The sequence below is a fragment of the Lepus europaeus genome, chromosome 6, assembly GCF_033115175.1.
Source record: "Lepus europaeus isolate LE1 chromosome 6, mLepTim1.pri, whole genome shotgun sequence".
Classification (NCBI taxonomy): domain Eukaryota; kingdom Metazoa; phylum Chordata; class Mammalia; order Lagomorpha; family Leporidae; genus Lepus; species Lepus europaeus.
Window position 1 is genome coordinate 85,688,423 of NC_084832.1, and position 16,992 is coordinate 85,705,414.

At 44.3% G+C, this 16,992-nt stretch overlaps 1 protein-coding gene across 3 annotated transcripts in view; it reads left to right on the forward strand.

Annotated features, from left to right (window-relative positions):
- The first annotated feature begins 587 nt into the window (after positions 1-587).
- The window catches only part of PEX26 (peroxisomal biogenesis factor 26), a 55,184-nt gene continuing 38,779 nt past the window's right edge, over positions 588-16,992 (forward strand). Inside the window, exons 1-6 of one of the 3 annotated variants that reach the window (XM_062194473.1) lie at positions 588-724; positions 842-1,210; positions 2,470-2,610; positions 3,364-3,659; positions 5,808-5,954; positions 9,308-12,230. In XM_062194473.1, the coding sequence (XP_062050457.1) occupies positions 981-1,210; positions 2,470-2,610; positions 3,364-3,659; positions 5,808-5,954; positions 9,308-9,411 (918 nt within the window). In that variant the 5' untranslated portion in view covers positions 588-724; positions 842-980 and the 3' untranslated portion in view covers positions 9,412-12,230. Of the gene's footprint in view, positions 725-841; positions 1,211-2,469; positions 2,611-3,363; positions 3,660-5,807; positions 5,955-9,307; positions 12,231-16,992 lie in introns of those variants that run through there. The other 2 variants (XM_062194472.1, XM_062194474.1) reach the window with 2 other exon arrangements.

Below are 16,992 nucleotides of genomic sequence, written 5' to 3' on the forward strand. Positions count from 1 at the left end.
AAAACACATACCTGTGTTTTTGGTTACTTCCTACGGCAACTAGATAAGCCTCAATTGCCTCATCTGTAAAATGAGGTAACAGTTGTCCTTAATTCACAGACTCAAGAATTAAATGGCACGCAAAGTGCTTAACACAGCATCACAACCTTCAAGAACTAAGTGTGAATCGTGCTGAAGACAGTTCGGAAAAGCAGCCAGCTGCAACCTTGAGTTTTCGTGCCTTTCCTGGTCTCCCCTCCCGACGTCCTGCCTGCCATCCTGACACAAGCTCAGAATTAGAAGCTCCACCTCAATCAGTGGACTTCTTTCTGTCCAGCTTGTTCTTGCACTCGGTTACTGAGCGGCCTTCTTCATTTCCCAATATAATTCCGGTTTTGTTAACTGCTCGACTGCCCCTCTTTCCCGTTCCCAAAGCCGGCAGGCAGGTAGGTTTTCTCCTAGGACCGTGGCCGTTTCTGCGGCGTGGCATTCTGGGAGCTGTAGTCCAAATCCTCCCATCTGCTTTTAGAGAGCGACTGAGCCGAGAGGCGGAAACTACAAATCCCAGCGTCCTCCGCGCATCCGGAGCCGCAATGCTATCGCGGGCTGCGAGAGCCGGAAGATGGCCGCGCCCTGTGCTCGGTACCCGCAGTGAGGCAGTCTTGGCACAAAGAAGCACGGAATGCCACTCTTCGGAGCTCAGGTGCTCGGGCACATGTCGTGAGGCCGGAGCAGCTAGGGCCAGGTATTCCGAGAACGTAGTAATTCTGTAAACCTGAGGTGAAAACTGGTTCCCGAGGTGCCAGGTGCTTTTGAGCCCAGCCTTTGCCTCACAAATGGCCCCTTCCTTTTCGTTCTGTAGGAATCGACCCAGGAGAGGGTGGTGGGTAAGGATATGAGGACTCCCCTTTTCTCCCAGGCCGCCTCGGGACATCCTGGAGCCTTTGGAAAGGCGGGTTACTCTGGCGTCTGAGGAGACAGCCCCCGAGCCCAGGCAGGCTATGAAGAGCGACTCTTCGGCCTCTGCAGCCCCCCTCAAAGGACTCGGGGGGCTCCTGCGGAGCAGCGAGCCCGTGCCCTCCGGCCCGGCCTGTTCTCTCGCCGTGGATCTGCTGGAGGAGGCAGCAGACTTCCTAGTGGTGCACCTGGACTTTCGGGCGGCGCTGGCGACCTGCGAACGCGCGTGGCTGAGCCTGGCCAGCGAAAGTCTGGCTGAGGAGCCCGCCCGCACGTACGTGCTATGTTCCGTCCGTTTCCGGGCCGTTTTGTGGAGGGACTTAACAAGGTCGCGGCATAGCTTTCCTTTCCAGATTGCTCACGAGGAGCCTCATAGCTCGCTTTTGTGAGTGGCCGCTTTCAGAGAACCTGGGTATTTATATTGTGTCCATTCTATAGAGGAGGAAGCTGAGGCACTGCACAATGAAGAAGCGATCAAGCGTGTTACAGTTTAGTGGGAACCCACGACCAGTTCTTGTCACCTTGTTGCAGTGTAGACTGGCGTGATAGGAAGGTTGAATGAGTGTTAACGTCTCCCAGCTGCCCCTTTTGCTCTTGACCTTGGGGAATGGGGGTCAGGGAAGGAGTAGTTATGGTTTGAACTATGAATCTGGAGAAAGCCTTGGTACTGCATTGCTCCTCCTAATACCTCCATCCTTACCTGGCAGTTCAGGGCACCATTTCTCATGGATTTTAATGGTGCAGTAGGCCATACCAGGGAGGTATGATGGGTAGAATAGTCAAAGCTGACCCCAAAGAATGAACTAGGGAGGCCTGGCTGTGTTTTTAGGTGGCGATCGGGTGCTTATTGCAGTAAATGCAAAAGGCTTTGCTTCTGGGTGTCTGGAGGCAATACTGAAAGGCCAGTTTTAGAGTTCCTGTACTTACAGTTAGCCAGAAATCTTGTTCGAAACTCTTTTATTCACTAAACATTTAGTTCCACCTTTTTCTTTAAAAATCTTTTTAAATTGAAATATAGTATACATACCAAGAAATGCACATAAGTGTACAGATGAGTTTTTGTCTTCTGAGCATACTCATATTCAACATTCAAACAAAAAACAAAGTATTACTAATACCCTGTGAGTCCTCACTATCCCCCCAACATTTCTCCTTTTTTAAATGTGGAAAGCAGGAGTATATTGTTATTTACTTGGTGCTCTACCTACTTACATCCACATACCTGTGCTGAAGTTTCTCCCCCCACCTCCCAGCCCCTCTTATCCTTCCCATTCATTTATTCCTGATTTTACCTGGATACCAGGATATGTATTTGCCAACAGCTGATTTACGCCAAAAGTTTACAGGAACTTTCAGCTCCCAGGTGAAAGGGCAGCCCATGAGACTGAATGTAGGGCCCAGTAGAATACTGATGGGGAGGTTAGAGGTTGATAACTGTTGAGGTAGAAAGTAGAGAAGAGCAGTCCTGGGGTGTAGGCGGGCATGGAAATGGAGGGGAATCCCTTCTAAACAAATGGGTCTTTCTGCTGACAGCTCCTTGGAGGTGAAATGCTCCCTGTGTGTTGTGGGGATCCAGGCGCTGGCAGAAATGGACCGGTGGCAGGAAGTCCTCTCCTGGGTCCTTCAGTACTACAAGGTCCCTGAAAAGCTACCTCCCAAAGTCCTGGAGCTGTGGTATGTTCCTCTTGATTGTATAGTCTCAGTCCTGAAGATTTCATGTCCTCTCCTGAATTAGGATCTAGTATCTCCTTTTTCCCCTTCCCTACCACTTTCCTACAAATCTAATCATTTCTTCTCTTCCCCCCGACCCCCTTTTTTCAGACCCCAAAACAGCAGTAAGGGATGAGGGAGGAGGAGTTTAGGAGTGGGGTAGAGAACAGGGGACACAGGATGGGAGAGAAGTGGGAGGAAAGAAATGGACAAAGCTGAGAACCTGCCTGCTACTTTCTAGGAATTCTTGCTTATTTTTTTAAATTATTTTATTTTATTTATTTGAAAGGCAGACCGAGAAAGGTAGAGATGCAGAGATATCTCCCATCTTTACTTCCCAAATGCTCACAGGAGTGTGAATTGGGCCTGGCCAAAACTAGAAGCTGGGAATTCAATCTAGCTCTCCCATGAGGATGGCAAGGATTCAAGTATTTGAATGCACCTTCCAGGGTGTGCATTAGTTGGAATCAGGAGCAGAGGTGGGATTTGAACCCAGGTTCTCTGATAGAGGATACAGGTATCCCAAAGTGGTGTCTTAACCACTGTGCCCAACATACCTGCCCGCCCAATTCTAGTAGTGCCGGCATTCTGTAGGAAAGGGCTGGAGGACATGGAAAGATTGGGTAGGATCAGCATAATAGTTATGAGAAATGAAGCAACTGTGGAGAACTGACTCTTTTCTTTGTGGGGGGTGGGTTGGATTATTTGGGGTTGCAGCATTCTTTTATACAGCAAAATGCAAGAGCCTGGAGCCATGCTGGATGTGGTCCGTGCCTGGCTCCAAGACCCTGGTAATCAGGACCTTCCAGAATATGGAGCCTTGGCAGAACTTCACCTGCAGCGAGTGCTGCTGCCTCTGGGCCACTTGTCAGAGGCTGAGGAGCTAGTGACGGGCTCTACAGCCTTTGATGAGGAGCAGCGGCTGGGTGGACTCCACGTCATTCATGCAGCGAGGCTGCAGCAGACACAGGAACACTCAGGCTCTCAGCAGACCCAGGAGCTAAACCAGGAAGGTAGGACATTATTCCTGTGTGTTGTCTTTAAAGTGGAGTTGTGGGCTCTGTCTGCACCTGTGTCCAACATGGCTCTCCTGGGAGCTTGGGAGCAATTCTTTGTATGAATAACTTCTGAATCACAGGAAAAGACCTTACAGACCCTCTGAAGTTGGCAATGGAAGGAGAATCTTCATGTGGAGAATATTGCTGGGTCTTTTTTTTTTTTTTTTAAAGATTTATTTATTTCTTTGAAAGGCAGAGTTACAGAGAGGCATAGAGAGAGAGAGAGAAAGGCCTTCCCTTGTTTCACTCCCCAGTTGGCAGCAATGGCTAGGGCTATGTTGATCTGAAGCCAGGGGCCAGGAGCTTCCTCTGGTTTCCCCATGAGGGTGCAGGGGCCCAAGGGCTTGGGTCATCCTTTACTGCTTTCCCAGGCCATAGCAGAGAGCTGGATCAGAAATGGAGCAGCCGGACTCGAATCAAACTGGCGCCCATATGGGATGCAAGCACTGCAGACTGGGACTTTAATTTGCTGCACCACAGCGCTGCTCCCTGGGTCTTATTTTTCAGAAGTCACATTCCCATTGGGGTTTGATCAGTTACCTTTCTAGGGTCCTCTCTTTAGACTTTACTAGCTTTCTTGCTTCCATGATGCTGGCCTGGGTGGGATATTATTCTTCCTTTAAATGCTGACACGCTTGGGAGTAGCCAAAGGAAAATAAGAAACAGATAAAATAATTTGGTTACTTGACTTAGAAGATAAGAATTATCTTTAACTTTGGGTCTTCCTGCCCAATATCCTGCCTGCCTTCACATACAAGAGCTTTTTAGGGTTTTCTCTAGTGGTTGATGTCCAACCCTGATCATTTGAGTTTTACACAATGGATTCTGTAGGGAAACCACTATGTAGACCTGATACTAACTGCCTAGCTAATGTTATACAAGGCATCCTTAAACTAGTAGGAGTGGGGGTTCTTTTGTTACCAGGGTTAGGGACTTTAAAGATCCTCTACCTAGACCCTTCCCCTGGTCCTTGAGTCCTTTTAGCTATTTTCCTTGAGTGCTTATTAGCCTGTGTGACTTCCAAGGGCAGAAAATTCACTCTCCTGTGTCAATGGACAGTTTTGTGGGGAGTTTCTATGCTGAGTTGAAGTTTTTCTTCTGGGAGTTTTTGCTCACTGATCACTTTTTTTTTTTTAATCTCTTGGTAGCCTATAATAACTTCTTTTATTTAAAAAATATGAGAACTCTTAGCTTAATTAGGAGACTGACCCTGTTTTCTGAAATATTTTTTCTCTTAAAATTTTTCTCTTTTAAACTTGTCATTTTATTTATTGTTTATTTGAAAAGCAGAACAGCCTTGTGAGAGAGACAAAGGCAGAGACAGACATAGATAGATGTAGACATAGACCTTGCATCCATTGGCTCCCAAATGTCTGCAGTAGCTAAGGCTGGGCAAGGCTGAAGCCAGGAGCCTGGGACTCCATCCTGCTCTCCCACAAGGGTGGGTGGCAGGGACCCACGTACTTGAGCCATCACCTGCTGCCTCCTAGGGTGCACATTAGCAGAAAGCTGGAATTAGGAGTAGAGCTGGGACTTGAACTCAGGCACTCCTGATGGGATGATAATGAGATGTTGGCATCTCAAGAGATGTCTCTGTCTCTCTACCTGTCAAATAAAATGAGCATACAAATGGTGACTATAACTATACTTTGAACATGGAGTGGAGTCTTAAACCCAGGCTCTTTGATATAGAACATGGAAATCTTGACCACTGAACCAAATGTTCACTCCCAGAGTATTTTGCTTTGTGTGCTGAAGAGGTGAACTTGCTGAGATAACATCATTGCTATGCAGGCAGGTTGTGGGCTTCAAGGCTGACCAGTGGCTGCCTCTACTGCACCTCTTGGAGAGGAGGGTATGGGATGCCAAAATGCCAGGTTTGCCCAGCTGAGTAGTAGTTGTCTAAGTTCTCTCCCAAAGTGGTGGTAGTGTAGAGTTGTAGACTATCCTGGAAACATTTTTTTGAGTTTCCTTTAGAACCACTTTATGACTTATGCAAGAAAATCATTGTCATTACAGCTCTTACTGTAAAGCTCAAAGCTCCGAATCAGGGAAGCTGATTTTCCTGACTTACTCTGAAGTTTTGCTTTGTCCCCTGAGCAGGCTCTCTCTCCCACAAGTTCCAGTCACTACTGATGTTGCTTCACCAGCTTTGGGACTCTGCAATGAGTTACTTCTTTTGTCTGCCCTTCAAAAAGAGCCTCCTGGTTGCCTTGATCCTCTGTCTCTTGGTGGTGAGGTTTGATCCAGGTGAGTGATGGAACTTGTCTCCCCTCCCACCCTTCCTGGGGAGGGGTGCTTGATGGGCTGGGTGAATGGGTGCAGGTGCTTGCCAGCACTCCATTCCAGGAGCCACATCCCTCCCTGAGTCTCTACAAGGAGGAATTGCTGGATATAAGCAAGAGTCAGTTCCCCTGAAAGAGAGAGCAGTCTGGACGATATCCACCCTGCCCTAATGGCCTTGAGCACTGGATAAGTCATTTAAAGGTCTGATTTCTCTGGGGGGGAACTCTGACTAGAACCTCAGAGTTAAAATAGAAATATTACTCATAATAATGCCTAGAAAAGTTGTTGGTTCGGTCAAATATTAATGTCCAATTAAGTGCTAATTCAAGGGGCAGGCATTGTGACAGGATGGGATATAGCTGCAGCTTGGGACGGTTGCATCTCACTATCTGCCTGGGATCTGGGTCCGCCTTTGTGGGTCGAGTCCTGCCTCTGATTCTGATCAAGTTTCCTGCTAATGTGCATCCTGGGAGGCAGCAGGTGGTAGCTCAGATACTTCCGTTCTTGCTAGCCACATGAGAAACCTTGATGGAGTTTCTGGCTCTTGGTTTCCACCTGGCCCAGCCCCAGCTATTGTAATTTGGGAAGTGAATCAGAGGATGGAAGATCTCTCTCATGCTCTCTTATTCTCTCCACCTTTAAAATACATTTTTAAAAATACCTACTTACAAAAACACAAGTATTAATTCAAAACATATTAAATTGTAAATAAAGTACTCATACATTTTTGAAAATGTGGACAATATAGAAAAGTATAAAGAAGAAAACTGAAATCACTTACAAGTCTGCTGCTGTGATGGTTATACTTTCAGTCTTTTTCGATGGCTGTAGATAGTATTGACAGTTTTGCACATCATAAGTACTCTTTCAAGCATGGCTTCACATAGCTAAGTAATATTCCAGTTTAAAAAAACTAAGATAAGTAACTCAGTAGCCTCTGTTGTTAAACATTTTTTTTTTTTTTTTGGACAGGCAGAGTGGACAGTAGAGGGAGACAGAGAGAAAGGTCTTCCTTTTTGCCGTCGGTTCACCCTCCAATGGCCGCCACGGTAGGCGCGCTGCGGCCGGCGCACCGCGCTGTTCCGATGGCAGGAGCCAGGTGCTTCTCCTGGTCTCCCATGGGGTGCAGGGCCCAAGCACTTGGGCCATCCTCCACTGCACTCCCTGGCCACAGCAGAGAGCTGGCCTGGAAGAGGGGCAACCGGGACAGGATCGGTGCCCCGACCGGGACTAGAACCCGGTGTGCCGGCACTGTTGTTAAACATTTTGATTGTTGCTGTCATTTCTCCTTCCCTGTGAAGTAGAGATGAGCTCCATAAGTGATGTTTGGGAACATCCTTTGCTATTCCTGAGGATTAAGCCCTCTGCAGTGTGGCACTGGGCCAAGGTTAACTACTCACTCTTAGGTATTTTTGTGTGTGACTCTATGTAAGTTATGACCTTATCTCTGTTCCCATGGATTTAGACATAGAATGGGATTATACAACTTTCAAAATTGAAGGAAAAACTAGACACCCTTATTCTAGTTCCTTCATTTTCTTTCTTTTTTGGTTGAGAAACTTAAGAACCAGAAAGGTAAAATGACTAGGCCAGTGTCACACGATTGTCACATTTTAAAACTCTCAGTTCTTAGTCTTTAGATCTTCTCCATTTCCCCCTCTCATTCAACTAACTTTTTTTTTTAAACATAGCTGAGAATTGTCCTTTTAACCATTTTGTTGTTGAACACATTAAATAGGAATTCCCTCTGAATATCTCTGTTTTACAAAAATGTCACTAGTTAGCTCTCAGAAATGCTAAGGGCAGTTTGTTTTCATTCTGGTTCACCCTCGGATTTCCTACTTTGTTCCAGAAACTTGATAAATACTTAGAAATTCTTTATGGTTCCTTTCAGCCTTTTAGTCTCATAAACTCTGATTTTCAGGATGGGGCAGCATGAAGCCATTTGAGCTCGCGGCTTTCAAGGCTGCTCAGAGCTGCTTCAGAAGTGCCCTGGACCAGTGGTCCCAAATTCCAATTGCAAGCTTGACTCCATGCACTGTGATGCTGTGGGAGAGAGCAACCTACCAGTGGCTGTGATCTGAACCTGGTGGAAAGCATAGCACAAGGGTGGGCTGTCAGTAGCTTTCTAAAAAATAGTATTTGTTTCTTATTTAAGAAAGAAATATAAATTCCCTTTTATTAAAAAATCAAAAGTTTGGGCCGGCGCCGCGGCTCACTAGGCTAATCCTCCGCCTTGCGGCGCCGGCACACCGGGTTGTAGTCTCGGTCGGGGCACCGATCCTGTCCCGGTTGCCCCTCTTCTAGGCCAGCTATCTGCTGTGGCCAGGGAGTGCAGTGGAGGATGGCCCAAGTGCTTGGGCCCTGCACCCCATGGGAGACCAGGAGAAGCACCTGGCTCCTGCCATCGGATCAGCACGGTGTGCCGGACGCAGCGTGCTACTGCGGCGGCCATTGGAGGGTGAACCAACGGCAAAAGGAAGACCTTTCTCTCTGTCTCTCTCTCACTGTCCACTCTGCCTGTCAAAAAAAAAAAAAAAAAAAAAAAATCAAAAGTTCACCTAAGGAAAACAAACCAATCCAGTACATTTTACTTAATTTTTAATATGTTAAGTATGACAAAATTAGGTAATACTGTCAAATGGCATCAACTTTAAAAGGTATAAGAAAACACAAAATGTAGTGAAAAGTCACTCCCAAAATTCATCTCCCTGGAGACAGCTATTGATGCTTTTTTATCACAAGCTAGATTATAATATTATACTTCGAACCTTTTTCGCAGTAAGTTTAAGATTATTGAATTTAAGTGAAGAAAATATATCCCAGCAGAAAGTGAAATTATTTAAAAGAGAAAGTGAAATTATTTAATTTATTTGAAAGATGGAGAAAAAACTCAGAGAGAGAGAGAGTGATCTATCATCTCCTGGTTTACTCCCCAAATGCCTGTAACACCTGGGACTGGGACAGTCTGAAGCTGGGAACCAGGAATTCAATCCTGATCTTGCGTGTGGGTGGCAGGAACCTAACTACTTGAGCCATCACCTGCTGCCTCCCATGGCATGCATTAGCAGGAAGCCGGAATTGAGTGGAGCCTGGCCTCCACTCAGGTACTCTGACATGGGATGCAGATGTCTTAACTGCTAGGCCAAATACCTGTCCATGAAATTCTTTGTTATTGAGGAAGATACAAATAACATTGGCACCAAAATAGGCTTTAAAATAGTCATGCATAATCCCAAGGTGGGATGGGAGTTGGGTTTGGGGCAGAGGAGGGAAAAAGGGGGAGAATTCACAGCAGTCTTCCCTTTTCCCTGCAGCTTCTCCTTCTTCCCTGCCCTTCCTCTACAAGCTGGCTCAATTCTTCCATTGGATCCGGAAGGCCAGGTTTTCTCGCCTCTACCAGCTCCCCATCCACGACTGAATGGTCTTCCCCATTCACCTCCACCCCTCTGTTCCACATCTGCCACAACCAAAGCAGAGTTAGCAGTCCTTGATGGCCTGTTCCCTGTTGCCAGCTGAGTACCACCTAATTCTAGAAAAAGCTGAGCTAGGTGACTGTCTTGGTGTCTGAGAGCCCTCCCGTTTGTACCCAACCCTGGCTGGCCTTGGTCCTGACCACTGAGAACAGAGGGAACACAACTCCTCAGGAATAGCATCTCCTGTGACCCAAAAGCCCTTCATAAAGGAGGTGTTTGGGAACAGGAAGAGTGCCCATGAAACAGTCCATCCTGGCAAATGCAGGATGCTATTCAGAGCGTTAATGGGGCTGGAAGTTCAGAAAAACCCTAATGGAATGACCTTAGTTGTTTTTTTTTTTTTTTTACTTCCTAGAAAGACTTACTGTTGAAATTGCCCCAATGGGCAGAATCTTATAATCCAGAGTGAGATCTGAGAGACCCTCTTTCTTCTCGCCTATGTTCCTGTCCACAGATAGGGCATAATTGTGTATCAGTACACAGTTCGATGTTCCTGCAGTAAGTTTGAAGCTGCTTGAGCCCTCTTACTGTTCCGACAGGGCATGGCTTTTAGAGTCACCCAGGTGACTATTAAAAGCAAAGTGAGCCTGCTCAGCGCTTATCACTGGGTAAAGTCATCTTGCTTGGTCCCTTTTGGTCTTCATCTCGGTTTTCCAGATTGTCAGTGGCCAAGTCCTGCTCCATTACACTCAGTGTCTCTGCACACTCTTTCCCTATTGCCAGCCCCTTCCTTCTCCCCTGTAAATGTTGTCCCATGACTGTTTCACCAGGTTCTGCCTGTATCCCTGCTTCCATGGTACACACCATGGCAGGTTCCCCCTTTCTATGTCCTATTATACTAGTTATGCTCTATTATTTGTATAATGTCCAAGTTTTTCTGCTCATGTGGCCTTGAAAAGTAGGCCAGTCCTCAGAATGATGAGCTGAAAATGGAACTGGGTAATCAGGTGATCTGGAAGGGATGGTTGGAGTTGGGCAGAGAAGACTCATGGGTTTTAAAAGCAGTGAGCAACAAAACCTTAAGGGAGGAGGCATGGGAGCCTTAGCACTTGAGGAGTTGAAATGGTTAGTGTTTTTCTCACAGAATCTTACATGTTTCTGTGTAAGTAAATGCAGTGCACTGCTGTGCTGTCAGGATGGGAAAAGGCTTCCAGCAGGGCCAGGCCTTTCTGTAGTTGAAGGCCAACCAAGTTCCCCCATGCTGGGATCCTAGTCAGTGCTGATGCCAAAAATATAGGAGGTGTTTAGTAGCTTTTCTGAAAAGTTGGTTGATTATCTGGATTTGTAAGCCAACATATTTTCTTTAGAAAAAGTAAAGTCCACAGACCCTTAGGATTAAATATAAATCCCTGGGGTGTGGCCCACTCTGTAAGAAACAAGTTTATACTTTTTTATGTGGGCTTATAAATAGAGTTTAGAAGACTGTGAGAGAGAAAGGGAGCTGAGTAAGGTTTGAGATCCCTCTTTTGCAAGGCATCTTAAAATGAAAATCTGGTCTCTTTTACTACCCTAGTTAAAACTCTAATGGTATCCCATGGCCATTCAGCTTCTTCATGGAATTTAAGGTCCCCGCCACTGGTTTTGGTTAACACCTACTATTGGATGTGAGACCTCTGTTCCTATATACACCACCCGCTGACTCCCCAGCCAGTCAGTTTTCTGAGCATGTAGTAACATGCTCCCTCAGGCCTCTGTACCTTTAGCTCATGTTATTCCTTCCTGCTGGTATTCCCAGAACTCGTTATTTGCCTGGGTAGCTCCTTAGCCTTCCAGACTTACTCAAGGATTACTTCTGGGAATACTTCCTGGACCTCCTTGCTTCTAGGCCCCTATTTCTTACCTTTCTGTGATAGTGACCTTATGATCATGGAATCCTTTGTTGCTTCTAGTAACTGAACTCCTTGAGGCTAAGGAGTGTAGCTTGTGGTAGTATTTGGGAGTCAGGCTCAGGTCTCTGCTCTACCTCCTGTGTGAGTGTTGGAAAATGATTTAACCTTTTTCAGTCTCAGGTTCTCATCTGTTCATTCTTCTTGTAGGGATTTCTGGATGAGAAAATGAGATGTATTTGTAAAGTGCTTAGAATCTTACCCTGACGCAAATAAGAGTTCCTGAGAGTGACTGTTGTCACCAATACCAGCTATATCCCAGTGCCTGCTGAGTGCTGGGAGTTAGGAGGTGCTCAGAAGTATTTAGAAGGGTAGATTGATAGAACTGGCATGACAAGAAGTCTGTGTGCTTTTGGTGAGCTGATGGGGTTTGTGCTGTGAAAACCCTGCTTGTAAAGAAGACTTGATTATGCCCACCTCATTTTTTACCCTCCCCTGAACATTGTCAGCCATTGTTCTGCTTCCAGGCTTTAGGCTCTAGGTCTTTTGTTTGTCCTGAGCTTTGCAGCACTGTTTGGTGACCAGCCCCAGCTCCCTACTTAGTCAGGTAAAGAACTTAGAACCAAAACTGTTCCTATGACTTTGACCTTTTCTAAGGCTGTGGGCTGGTACTCATATCAGTCTTCAACTCTGAGCTTAATGAAGTCAAAAGTGAAGAGATGACTTCTTTGTTAAACTTAAAGCTGCACTGTCCAATCAAGTGGCCATTAGCTAAATGTTGCTTTACAGCATTTGAAATGTGGCAAGTCCATACTGAGATGTTCTATAATTATAAAATACTGTAATTATACTGCTTTTCAAAGATCTAGTACTGAAAAAAATGGAAACTCAATAATTTTTTATAATGATTGCATGTTGAAATGGTAATATTTTGGATATATTGGGTTAAATAAAATCAATTAAAAATAATTTCTGTTTCTTTTAACTTTTTTTTAGTGATGCTCCTAGAGTGTTTAGAATTACATATATGGTTCACATTATATTTCTATTGGACAGTGCCTGTTCAAAACATATAACACACATCAGCAAGTTCAGGGGGGTGGGACAATCAGCATGCATGGTGGGATTTAGATGGAGGTTAGACCTGGAAAGATTCTCTATTGCAGATAATATATTAAACCTCTTTGTTTTTCAGTTAAGGAGATTGAGACCTGGATGGGTAAAGTGATTTGCTCAAGGCTGGCGCCGCAACTCAATAGGCTAATCCTCTGCCTTAAGGCGCCGGTACACCGGGTTCTAGTCCCAGTCAGGGTGACGGATTCTGTCCCAGTTGCTCCTCTTCCAGGCCAGCTCTCTGCTGTGGCCTGGGAGTGCAGTGGAGGATGGCCCAAGTGTTTGGGCCCTGCACCCACATGGGAGACCAGGAGAAGCACCTGGCTTCAGATCAGCGTGGTGCGCCAGCCACAGCATGCCGGCCGCAGTGGCCATTGGAGGGTGAACCAATGGCAAAGGAAGACCTTTCTCTCTGTCCACTCTGCCTGTCAAACAAACAAACAAACAAAACAAAAAAACAAAACAAAACAAAAAACAAAAGTGATTTGCTCAAGTCACACAACCTGAAAAAGACTAAGGTTTTTTGATCTTCAGATCTAGTGTTCCTTTCTCTATGCCAGGATTTTGCCTTACTTGTCCTAAAAACTCTTAATTTCTGTCACTCCCTGGCTGAAGTTCACTATTAATATGTAGCTATATCCAGGAGGGGTAACTTTAGCTGGAGTTAATTGGTTCTGTAGGGTTCTAAAAGAAGGAAACATAGAACAAAATTTTTAAAAATTTTTTAAAATTTATTTGAAAGTCAGCTATGGAGAGAGGGAAACAGAGAGAGAGAGAGATTCCATTTGCTGGTTCATTCCCCAAATGACTGCAATAGCCGGGGCTGGGCCAAGCCGAAGCCAGGAGCCAGAAACTTCATCCAGTCTTTCAGTGTGGGTCCCAGTGGCCCAAACAATTCGGCCATCCTCTGCTGTTTGTCCCAGGATGTTAGCAGGGATCTGAATTGGAAGTGGAGCATCTGGAACATGAGCCTGTGCCCATATGGGATGCTGACATCAGAGGTGGTAGCTTTACCCACTAAATCACAATACTGGCCCTAGAACAGGTATTTTTAAATTTATGGGTGTTAAGGAGAGCAGAAATGGGTACGCTTGCTCTGGTCATATGGGAGGCTGGAGGGAAGAGGTGAAGTAGAGAGGAAAAATTAGGCTGCTATAGGTGATTACAGGGGTGTAGGTGAGTGGGCAACAGAACAGACAGTGCCTGGGGGAAGACTTAGGATTCTGCTTCTGGAAAGGTCAGAAAGTATGAGGAAATACCTCGAAGTTTCATGGAGATGATTCTATTCTTTTGCATGTGTGTATTCCTGTGTATATGTAGACTGAAAATATTAGAGTTTTATGTATATCATAAGGAATTCAGCAGTTCAACAGTTACAAAAGAGTGTTCATGGAAAGAAAAGTCTGTTTTTTGCTCCATTTGCCATCCCCCATTTTCCTGTCCAGAAGTAGCTACTATTGCAAGACTGTTTGTCTTTCCAGAAATATTCTCTGATGTTAAGTTTTTCTTTCTCTTACGCAAATGATAGTATTGTACTACATCTTTCATGCACACTGAGCTATACTTTTCTTAATGAATTTGGAATATTTGTCCATACCAGTATATCTAGAGCTGCCTCATTTGTAACAACTGTGTGTTACTCCAATGTCTGGTGAGATCACAGAGTATATACCTTTCCCTTTTTATTTATTTATTTTTTAAAATTTTATTTAAGGTATAAAAATTTTAAGTATTTCACATATACAGATTTAGGAACATAGTGATACTTCCCATCCTAGCCTCCCTCCCACCCTGCTTCCACCCTTCTTCCTCCTCCCTCTCCTGTCGCCACTCTTAATTTTTACAAAGACTTATTTTCAGTTTACTTTATATTCATAAGATTAACCTTACACTAAGTAAAAATTTCAAGAAATAGTATGAAGAAAAAAACCACTGTTACTCAACAGTAGAGAAAAGGATTTAAAAATCATCTAATCTCAGAATGTTCATTTCACTCCAGTACATTACATTTTAGGTACTCTATTAGGTACTGCAGATCAGGGAAAATATATGGTATCTGTCTTTTTGGGACTGGCTTATTTCACTAAGTATAATAGTTACCAGTTGTATCTATTTTGTTGCAAAAGACAGGATTTCATTTTTTTTTTTTTTAAATTCCTGAGTGGTAGTACATAGTGTGTATATGCCATAATTTCTTTATCCAGTAATCATCTGATGGACATCTAGGTTGATTCCATATCATAGCTATTGTGAATTAAGCTGTGAAAAGCATGAGGGTACAGATAACTCTTTGATATGCTGATTTCATTTTCATTTTTCATCCTTGATTAAATTTAATCCATGGTATTCTTTTTTGTAGATAACTATGAATGGGATTGATCTTAAAAGTTCTTTCTCAGCCATTGCATTGTCTATAGTGTACAAAGATTACTGATTTTCTTGTGTAGATTTTATCTTGCCACTTTACTAAAGTCTTTCATGAGTCCCAATAGTCTCAGTGAAGTCTTTTGGTTCCCCTATATATAGAATCATATCATCTGCAAATAGGGATAGTTTGACTTCCTCCTTTCCAATTTGTATCCTTTGATTTCTTTTTCTTGCCTAATGGCTCTGGCTAAAACTTCTAAGACTATATATTTTTTAAATGATTTTTTTTCTTTTTTTCTTTTTTTTAATTTTTGACAGGCAGAGTGGACAGTGAGAGAGAGACAGAGAGAAAGGTCTTCCTTTGCCGTTGGTTCACCCTCCAATGGCCGCCGCGGTAGGCATGCTGCGGCCGGCGCACTGCGCTGATCCGATGGCAGGAGCCAAGGGCTTATCCTGGTCTCCCATGGGGTGCAGGGCCCAAGCACTTGGGCCATCCTCCACTGCACTCCCTGGCCACAGCAGAGAGCTGGCCTGGAAGAGGGGCAACCGGGACAGGATCGGTGCCCCGGTGAACCCGGTGTGCCAGCGCCGCAAGGGATTAGCCTAGTGAGCCGTGGCACCGGCCCATTTTAAATGATTTTTAAATTTATTTTATTTGAAAGGCAGTTACAGAGAGGCAGAGGCAGAGAAAGAGAGAGGTCTTCCATCTGCTGATTTACTCCCCAGATGGCTGCAACGGCTGGAGCTGTGCTGATCTGAAGCCAGGAGCCAGGAACTTCTTCTAGGTCTCCCACATGGGTGCAGGGTCATCTTCTACTGTTTTCCCAGGCCATAGCAGAGAGCTGGTTCCAAAGTGGAACAGCCAGGACTTGAACCAGCCCCATATGGGATTCTGGCACTGTAGGTGGCAGCTTTACCCACTACACCACAGTGCTGGCCCCCCAGGACTAAATTAAATAGCAGTGTTGAGAGTGGGTATCCTTGTCTGGTTCTGAATCTTAGTGGGGATGCTTCTAGTTTTCCCCATTCAATAAGATGCTGGCTGAGGGTTTGTCATAAATTGCCTTGATTGTGTTGAGGAATGTTCTTTCTATACCCAATTTGCTTAAGGTTTTCATCATGAAAGGATGTTGTATTTTATCAAATGCTTTCTCTGCATCTGTTGAGATAGGCATATGATTTTTGTTTTTCAGTTTGTTAATGTGATGTATCACATTTATTGATTTGCAAATGTTGAACCATCCCTGCATGCCAGGGATAAGTCCCACTTGGTTGGGGTAAATGATCTTCCTGATGTATTGTTGGATTGGAATAGCTAATATTTTGTTGGTGACTTTTGCAACTGTGTTCATCAGGGAATTTGGTCTGTAGTTCTCTTCTCTGTTGTATCTTTTTCTGGTTTAGGAATTAGGGTGATGCAGGCTTCATAGAAGGAGTTTGGGAGGATTCCGTCCCTTTCAATCATTTTAATAGCTTGAGAAGAATTGGAATTAGTTTTGTTAAATGTCTGGTAGTATTCAGCAGTGAAGCTATCTGGTCCTGGTATTTTTTTTTTGTTGGGAATCTTTATTACTGATTCAATCTCTGTCTTTATATCTCCTTTAGACGCATTAACATTTGTTTTAAATAGCCAGGTGCTCTGTATTTGGGTGCATATACATTTATTATAGTCACATCTTCCTGTTGAATTCATCCCTTAATTATTACATAGTGCCTCTCTTTGTTTTAACAGTTTTTGTGATAAAGTCTATTTTGTCTGATGCTAGGATGGCTGTACCTGCTTGTTTCTGCTTTTTGTTAGCATGGAATATCTTTTACCATCCTTTCATTTTCATTCTGTGTGTATCTTTGTTGGTGAGGTGTGTTTTCTTAGGCAACAAATAGATGGGTCTTGTTTTTTAATCCATTCAACCAGCCTGTGTCTTTTAATTTGAGAGTTAGGCCATTTACATTCAAGGTTACTATTGTTAAGTAATGACTTGTCCCTGCCATTTTTCTCTAAGTATTCGTATCATTTACTTTGCATTTCCTTTGTACTTTTCCTGGGAGATGTTTTTGCCTTCACATTCTTTCATAATGATGACTATCTTTCCTTGCTTCTGTGTGTAGCACATCCTTAAGCATCACTTGTAAGGCTGGATGAGTGGTGACAAGTTCTTTTAATTTCTGTTATGGATGGTTTTTATTTCACCTTCATTCATAAATGAGAACTTTGCAGGG